General features: G+C 50.5%; 1 protein-coding gene across 1 annotated transcript; it reads right to left on the reverse strand.

Annotated features, from left to right (window-relative positions):
- Positions 1-1,106: 1,106 nt before the first annotated feature.
- TMED2 (transmembrane p24 trafficking protein 2) lies at positions 1,107-9,072 on the reverse strand. Its single transcript, XM_037051923.1, has 4 exons — positions 8,782-9,072; positions 7,135-7,327; positions 4,442-4,549; positions 1,107-1,293 (listed from the first exon to the last, which is right to left on the reverse strand). Exons 1-4 carry the CDS (start codon positions 8,959-8,961, stop codon positions 1,169-1,171), a joined length of 606 nt encoding a protein of 201 aa, XP_036907818.1. The 5' UTR covers positions 8,962-9,072; the 3' UTR covers positions 1,107-1,168.

Below are 9,072 nucleotides of genomic sequence, written 5' to 3' on the forward strand. Positions count from 1 at the left end.
GGTTGAAAAATTGCTTATTCTGAACATGAAAACCTGTAACAAATTTAAATTAATTATATAAAACTTGTTACTTGTAGTTTTACCTTCGCAAAGATCAAAAAAAAAAGGTAACTAATATACATCAGTCACAACATAATCCTGGACCATCCCCACACCAAACCAGATGCTCCTTCAATTTTAAATCCATCATCGGAGACCAAGAGAAAGTCATTTCGTTTCATACAAAACAAAATTCACATGTGCCAAAAAATGACCCAAGAAAAAACAACCAAAACCCCTAGTACTGACCGTGTCGCCAGCACCCTAATGAACGAGTGGCCAAATGCCACTGATCAAAAATAAAATAGTGGCTGTAAATCACTCTCCGCAACAAAACCCAAGAGGCTTTACTGAACCCTCTGTAACCAGAGGCCCCGACTCCCCGCCTGCGCGACGCACCCCTCCTCCGTGCCCAGTGCAGCAAGTGGGTGCCAGTACAGGGGAGCTCCCACTGGCTGAGGCACCCAGGGGACTGGCTTTGATAAAGATTTCTTACAGGTTAGACAGAAATCAAAAAATGGTTATTAGCTGCTCTGTTATCAATTTAGTAAAAGTGAAGTCCTATGGTTTGAAGTGAAAATTTAAGGGGAGAATGTTGGGTTGTCTTATCTTTTAAGCAAAAACAAGACAAAGGATAAATGAACCAGCCTGGTGGCGCGCTCCGAGGCCACAGAGCTGTGCCCTTGGGGGGCACAGGGCAACGGAGATTCGGACTGGGGTTCCTCGTAAGGACCCAACAGCACAGATCTCTGATGACTTGGATCGCAGGACAAGGGGCCAAAACAGCACAGCCGTTTTAGTAAAGCACTATCGTGGACAAACTGCACTGGTCAGGAGAACGAAGCTATAGTACGGACTACAGGCCTACATCTCCTGTGCAGTGTTCGAGCCTGGAAGGACCTGTGTAATGGAGGGAAAGTCAGTAAGAAGCTGTGCCAATCCAATGTCAAATTTTCACTACCACTCTCCTAAAAAGGTGTTTTTCCCCAATACCTACTCTTTACAAAGAAACATAAGCTGTGAATGTACAATTCAGAAATCAACACATACAAACTGATGCCGTTTTCATGACCAAGAAAGAGGTTGGTGAACAGTGAGTTGTGGATTCCGGATCTTGAGGGAGAGCTTGTTAAACGACCCTCCGGACCTCGAAGAACCTCTTCAGGTAGTAGATCTGTCCCAAAGTCATGGCCACTAGAACAAGGGCTTCAAAGAAGGACCAAAGGACCACTCTGCTATTTGTGTTGTCGTTGACTGTTGAGGAGAAACAAACGAAATTTAACTGTGACGGCAGTGAAACTGTGAGGCATCAAAACTACCCCTCGTCCTGGGATGTGAAAGCACCACCCACGCGCCACTCCCACTCCAGGCACTTCTGTCTCCAAGCGACCCGACCCACCCAGACACCGGGCCTTCAGACCCCATGGGCCCTCGGAAACGCAGAGCCCGGTCCACTCTGCTTACGCACCGGGAACAGAGAGGAACGTTGGCCCGCCCAAGGCTACACTTCTAGGGTTAAAACCCAACCCCACCTTCTTCCTCCCTGACACTGCAATGTCCCTACATTATAACCTCTTTACTCTGAGTCAGAAAATTAACTTTAAAAAATTCAGGCATTATTTCAAGGTCACAAAGTTACCAAAAAGCACTACTTACCAAATCAAGATGTGTCAAGGTATCTTTTTTTAAAAACAAGGATTACTGGGCACCTACTATGCACTTGTTCCAGGAGGGGAGAGTTCCCAGTTTCACCGGATGGACAGTTACTGCCCAACTGAGTGCGTCCCGGGGCCCGTCCCTCTCATGAGCTCCAGGTGTGGTCCTGCAAACACCTGACCGCGATACTTTATTCTGCTGTTTACGGTTTCTGATCAAAATTTTCCCAGTTTCTGATCAAATTCTACAGCCTTAACTTTTAAAAATTATTATGTAGTTTTCTGATTTTTCTGTAAACGGCCAATTAGAAACAATCGCAATTACCAGTATAATCTTTAGATGTATATATACTGTTTTTAAACTATTAACTAAAATTTTAAACCTACTGGATTCACGATCACCAAAAAATAATTGAAAAAAAATTAACATATTTCTAGCCCTGGCTAGTGTGGCTCAATGGATTGAGCACCAGCCTGCGAACCAAAGGGTCATAGGTTCGATTCCCAGTCAGGGCACATGCCTGGGTGGCAGGCCAGGTTCCCGGAGGGGGGCAAGCAAGAGGCAACCAAACATTGATGTTTCTCTCCTTCTCTTTCTCCCTCCCTTCCCCTTGTTCTAATAATAAATATTTTCTAAAAAATTAACATATTTCCAAAAGGATAACTCTGTTTCCTTTAAAAAAAAAAGTGGTTTTTCCCCAGAGTAAGAACAGGCACAGCCCAGAACGCCACCTAGAATTCTACCCGCCACCCACAAGGAAATCAGTGCTAACTCCATGCATGAAGCTTATTTCTGTTGAAAACTCAGTAACCCATTTCTAGCTTAACTGAATGACAAGCATTTTAAGGTTGTGTCTGAAAGGGTAAATACTTCCAATTAAGCAGCCATGTAAAAAAAATATTTACGCCTCCCTACACTTACAGACAATTGCATCTTTAGGATCAAACCGACACACGGAAGCACAGTAACCCCGCACAGCAGCCACCCAGGAAGGCGAGCGCACAGTGTCCACACGAGACGCCGTCCTCGGGCCACTCACACCCCCACCCGATGGAGAAGCAACACAGTGTTGCTGCAACACACGGGACAAAACGCTCCCACGTGCCCCTCCGAGAAGTGCTGTCGGAAGAGGTGCAGGAAAGCAACAGCGATGGGGCAACTGGTCCATCTGCCAATTTAAAATGAACATCTAAAATTCCACTTGTTCGCGAGGGCGTCTCCGGTCAGACGGAGGCTGGGCCAACAGGGCCGGCTGCCCCCGTGGGCGGGAAGGCAGCGCTCCCTCTGGCTGCTCCGCTCCCAGGAACCGACCCTGCCTCACAGCCGCCTGGTCTGCGCTGGAACCAGCGGCCAGGCAGTGAGAGCGCTCAGCCTCGGGCTTCTCTGCAGCAGGCTGGCCCCCCACCGGGCCCTGCCAGGTGAGGGGAGGGGGAGGTCAGAGGGTGAAGTCATTACGAGTGGGCCCCAGGCTGGCGGGCAGAGGCAGGAGCCTGAGTGCCCCTCATGCCACACTCCACACCCCCAAAAGCGAGAACGGGGTGCTTGTCCAATCTGCGCTTCTCACTCACCAGCCTCCTGGGGAGAAGAGGGTCCACGCTCCTTCCCCACAGGGCTGAGAACGGGTGTGAGAGGCGGGACAGGAACCACCCACTGAGGAAGTCACCTGTACTATCTGCTGCTTTTCCTCCCTGCCCCAGCCCAGAATGAAGACTGCGGACCAAGTCACTTTGCCTGCAGGCGAGACAGTGCTCCTAGTGAGGTCCGTCCCCAAGAATAACTTGCAGGTGAAAGACACAGAACCACAGGTATGGGCCTGGGTCTGAAACGCACTACCTCGTCTGCGTGCCGATGCGGTGCCCCTAACTGTATCTGCAAAAGCATATGACCTTAAGGCTACACCATGGGCTAACCAGGTTTTGCAACCTAACAGGGGATTCCAATCATCACTGTTTCCAAAGACAGACACACCCGCTCTCAGCTCCCAGCTGACAAACTTGGGAGCCCAAGCTGGTCTTTACTTGGTCACTGCCTATGTTAATGTTTTTGAACTTGCTGTTTTAGCTATGCTAAGCCTTCTAGTTTTGAAAAAAAGCTAAATCTGAGCATGTAATAGTAATTATACTGACACAAAAACTTTAGATGTTATTAAAAACCAACACACTGCCCATCTTAGAATGTTTTTCCTTTCTGCTTTAAGAAAAGAATTAGCGCCCTGGCCGGGTGGCTCAGTTGGTTGGAGCGTTATCCCATACACTAAAAAGTTGCAGGTCTGATTCCCAGTCAGGGCACATACCTAGGTTGCAGGTTCGATCCCCAGTCAGGGCGTGTGCGGGAGGCAACCGATCAATGTTTCTCCCTCACATCGATGTTTCTTGCTCTCGCTCTCTCCCTTCCTCTCCCTCTAAAAATCAATGAAGACATATCCCCAGGTGAGGACAGATTAAAAAAAGAATGAAAACAATTAACTCATTCTTTAACTGACCACATTTTTTAAAAACTCATAGTAGCTTGGGCTGAATCCTAACAGCATTTACTGGTTTTGAACGTGGGCCCCGTAGCAAACTGGTGCAGCACAAGGCGCTACAAACACGCGCACTCAGAAAACACCCTCTGCACAGGGCTCCTTGCACAGGGGCCTCTCCAGGTGAGTGCATCGGGATGGCAGCATGTGCCGAACTCCCCGGTAAGGACGTTGGAGGCCATCTGCTGGGTCGGACAATGCCGCAGGCTTCACCCCCTCACTTACTTGCTCTGTGTATTCTCTCCCGAACTTCCATGTACTCCTGTTCGTGCTTCACGGCTGTCATCGCCACTGCCAGCTCATTGATCATCTCTTCTAGCTTGTTCTGGTGGGCTGCAGGAGGGGTGAACGCACATCAGCATATACATGGAATCTCTGTGCGAAATGTGCTCACAAAGCAAGAAAAATATTCCTCAGAGAAGACACACGAAAGCAGCTGTTTTTAGAAATGGCTCAAACGTCACTTTCGACCACTGGTGACAGCATGATTCTCAAAGCGCTTGTTAAAGTCATTCCCAGCAGCAAAATCTCTTCCGGGACAGAAAATACACTGCACAATTTTTGCTAACGGAAGGAAACAACCCCACAAAATTTCCTCTGCTGCACTGCTACCAAATGAAGGTCCCTACACCGTCCACCAGAAGAGGGGAAAGAACCGGGGGGAGAGCTTGTGCAGAGAGCACGAAGGACCAACACGCAATCCCTAACAATGCCCGAGGACTAACCTACAAACATCTAACTGAAACCAGAACCCACTTGTGGAACTCCAAGGTCAACTGGGAGCAGCACGAACACAGACGTTCGAGGTCCTCGAAGCCGACGGCGGAAGATGTGAAGACCTGTGGGGAACGCCCAGGGCAGCTCACATGTCCTCTGTGCGAGTCAAGCCACGGCTGCTCTGCAGTGGGGGCAGCAAGCGCTGCAGGGAACCCCCCTCTCAGCTGCCCCAGGATTACAACCGGGTATCCTCTTTGGACAGAGATCAATACAAGGTGAACATACTACATTACGACAACGGAGACACAGACAGGAAAAAGTTTCCACCACCAGGGGACATTTCCCCTGGAAGGGTCTCTCTATGCCTGCCCAAGGTGGGGCCTCGCCTAGGGCCCCCACATTTCCTGGACTGGCCAAGGGCCTACCATCCAAAGGCAGCAAGGCTGCAATCTCAAACCCTCATCGGTGTCACCCTGGAAGCCACATGCACAACGTGGGGCCTTCAGAGCAGGGCTCTCAGAAGCGACACTGGTGAGTTCCAGACCAGGTGATCCCTGCAGCTGCTGCCCGACGCCCCGCAGGGTCACCCACCAGGCCGTGAGTACCACAAACATCTCCTGCTAACGCCAGATGTCCCTCAGGGGTCAAAAATCATTCCGACTCGAGAACCCCTGCTTTAGAGGAAGGCTGGATTTGACAGTTGCGATTCACTGACATCACCGAGCAAAAGCAAGAGTTTTAAATACTGTGTTATGGATTACTTAAGAATAATTCAATATTCTCATTCATCAGCCAACAACTTCTAACTACTTAGAAATGATTAATTTCCAGAAACAAACAAACAAACAAACAAAAAAACCCAGTTCTCCTTGAAAACTAGCCAAGCCCTGCCTGGGAATGGCCTTGCAAAGCAGGCCCGGCGGTCACCAAGGAGTGCGGCGGTCACCAAGGAGTGCGGCGGTCACCAAGGAGTGCGACTCCAAGTTCTACAGACTGAAACACCTAACTGGCAACGCATCTTCTTTAGGGTGTAAGCACTCTACTAATTGCTAGCGCCTACAACAAATTTCATCTTAGTACTAGAAAATGTGTCAAACTACTACTTTCCCAAAATCCTAACATGCACTGTGACCAAGACCCCTTCCCCCAAAAACCCTAATGCGCTGGCTCCTGGTACACGATACATCCAGAAGAATCATACAGGGTTCAGTGTTGGTCAGCTGAGGGATAAATCTAACCTAACTGCAGTATGTGGCTGAAAGAACTTTTGTTAGTATGTCTAGACACGGTTCCTAGAAATGCATTTCAAACCAAGCTCCAAGTTAGAAAACTTCCATCACCATTAAAAAGAGCCTGCGACAAACTTCCGAGGAGTCAATGGAACCATCCGCTACCAGCCGTGTTTCACTGAGACTTTCACTGGTCCAGGTACGGCGACCACCTCCGCCCTCTGGCACTGGGTGACAGCACAGCAGGACGGCACCACCGAACTCCAGGTGGCTGGGTCCCCAGCACTGTGACTTAAGATGACCGAACCTGCATCTCCTGACAACCAATAAAAACCACCAAACACAGTCACTCTATCTAGGTGTAGGGTGGTGGGTTTTTTAAAAAAATTAAGACAAAAAAACACTCTCATGCCAACAAACTGAGGTTAGAAAGAAGGAAAGCAGGAATTAGCTAATAGCAAACAGAAATGTGCAAAAACTCAGGACGCCACCAAAAAGCAGTCCACATACCATCCCAGGTATCTCCACCACCTGCGGAAAAGTTTAAGATATAAACACACAAAAAATAAAAACAGCAAAAAAGAGTTCAGCTAAACTGGTCATGAATACAAATGAGCAGAGACACGAATGCCAGGATGGGTGAATTCACAGAACAAGCCACCTGGGACGCACATGACCCACGTGCTCGCTGGGGCACAGGGTGACGGAGCTGCAGAGGGGCCCCTGTAAGGAACTGAAATATGAACGTGATCTTCCAGAAACTTCTCTTTGTTAATTAGATCTGGGTAAGTAAAAAGTACATGTCACAAAAGTTTCTGATTTTAAAGACAATGGATAGAACAAGAGGCAAGGAAAAAAAGGCCGTGGATGAACCTAGAATGAGAAATCAAAACAAATACCCCAGATGACAAAAAAATGCACGGAACTGACGTTCACCGGAATTGACGTTCACCCCCGGCACGTGCCCCTCACCTTCTGTCTCCATGTCCTGCCCTTTGGGGGCCTCCCCGATGTCGATGGTGAACATTACAATCTTCGGGGTCATGGTGGACATCCTGTTGCTGAAACAGAACTTGTACGTCCCATCCATGTGAGCGGCAAACGTGTACTTCCCACTGGACTCCCGGTCTCCCTTGTAAATCCCTTTATTATCAGGTCCTGTGATCTGGAGGCAGGAGAGAAACGCAGGAGGGATCATGAAAGACTTCAAACCATGAACTTGCCAAGTGGTGTCTACTGGTGGGAGGACATTCACCTCGGAAGAGTCAGTCACTGGGCCCCACACGAAACAGTGACAGTGACCGTGACCTCTGGGCTCCCACTGCCGAAACAAGAACCTCTACCTGCAAACACCTTTCTGACTGCCTTGCTGTTCTTCCTTCAACCGAAATGCAAACCCCTCAGAGACAAAAGCCACACCTTCCATATGGTCTCCAAGTGGCCTAATGCCGCCCCCCCCCCAACAACCATATAAACCTGCAGCCGTTAACATCAAAACAAAAACCCCTTTAAAACTAGCAATTGAGAGCGGGTGCATTTCTAGATTTTCTGGGTCGATTACCCACACCCAGTGAAGGGACCTGCTTTATCTGAGCCGCCTGGAAGCCTGACAGAGAGGGCTAGACTGGAAATCAGGAGACCAGGGCTCGCATCCCACCTGCCACAGTGCAGCTGGCAGGCCTTGCTCACCTCAGTTCCTCTTACAAAGTGCCCCCCCCCCGCACCCCCAACACTGGGCACCGGCCTAGCTGAGCTCCGTGGTCTCAGCTAATTCTATTGGTCACTCCTTCCATTATCGCCCTAGTCCTGGACTTCACTTGAGTTGCATAATCGTGCCCAACTCTGCTAAGGTTCACTGCCTAATGGAAAATCCTGAAACCCAATTAATCGTGCTAACGGGGGACTTTAAATATTAATTCCCTGTGATTTCCCCTGCCTCCGGAAAGTTGAAGGTGAACCATTCCTTTCGTTTAAAAAAAGACATACAAGGAAATCTAGGGACTGGTGATTTCTTAATCAAAGAAATTGATTTGATTTCCTATTTTCTCCATATAACTCGCTGCAATCATTACTCCTAAGTCCCACCTCTCTCCTGGTCAGAGGGGGCTAAACGGTTAGTGTGGGGACCTGTGCAAAAACAGGTGGAACGCTCAGGTCGTTTCCCGAGGAAGTAGAGAACGAGGATGAACGTCTGCCTGGCACCTCTCAGTAACTTCCGATTTACTTTCCCCAAAGTTTCCGCTCCACGTTCCAACATTAATCCCTAGCCGCGGACGGTAGATCAGGTCCTGCCACCACTAAGCCGCGACCAGGGAGCGCCTTCCGGGCCGGGAGAGGACACGCGGCGCCCAGGCGACAAAGCTCGGCCAGAGATCCCGAAGGAACCCGCCATTCAAGCCCATCAACCCAAAGCCACCGAGCAACGGCTCCGTCTCCCGAGGGGGGCGCAGGGGAATGGGTCAGGAGGGGGGTCGCCGCCGCGGTGGCCCCGGCCCCTCCCAGAACTCGACCCGCCGCCTCCAGGCCCCGCGCCCTCGCAAGCCTCGCGGGGGCCCCAGAAGCCGCCAACCCCCGAGCGGCCGCGAGACCCCGCCTCGGTCGCCGGCAGCGGGCCCGCACCTCCACGTCGATGTCCAAGAAGCCGCCCTCGGCCACCTCGAAGATGAGGCCCATCTTGGTGCCCGAGGTGACCCGCTCGAAGAAGCACTCCTCGGCATGCGCGTCGATGCTGACGAAGTAGCCAGAGGCCGTGGCCAGGAGGGCGGCCAGGAGCACCAGCAGCTCCGCGAGCGTCACCATAGTGGGATTGGGGCCGAAGCCAGGACCGGGACTGCGGCCACCAGAGCCGCCGCCGTCGCCGCCACCGATACCTTTTCAGCCGCCACCGCCTCGGCTCCGCCCCTTCCGGCT

Source organism: Sturnira hondurensis, unplaced genomic scaffold, assembly GCF_014824575.4.
Source record: "Sturnira hondurensis isolate 20B ecotype Veracruz unplaced genomic scaffold, ASM1482457v3 Scaffold0007406, whole genome shotgun sequence".
NCBI lineage: Eukaryota > Metazoa > Chordata > Mammalia > Chiroptera > Phyllostomidae > Sturnira > Sturnira hondurensis.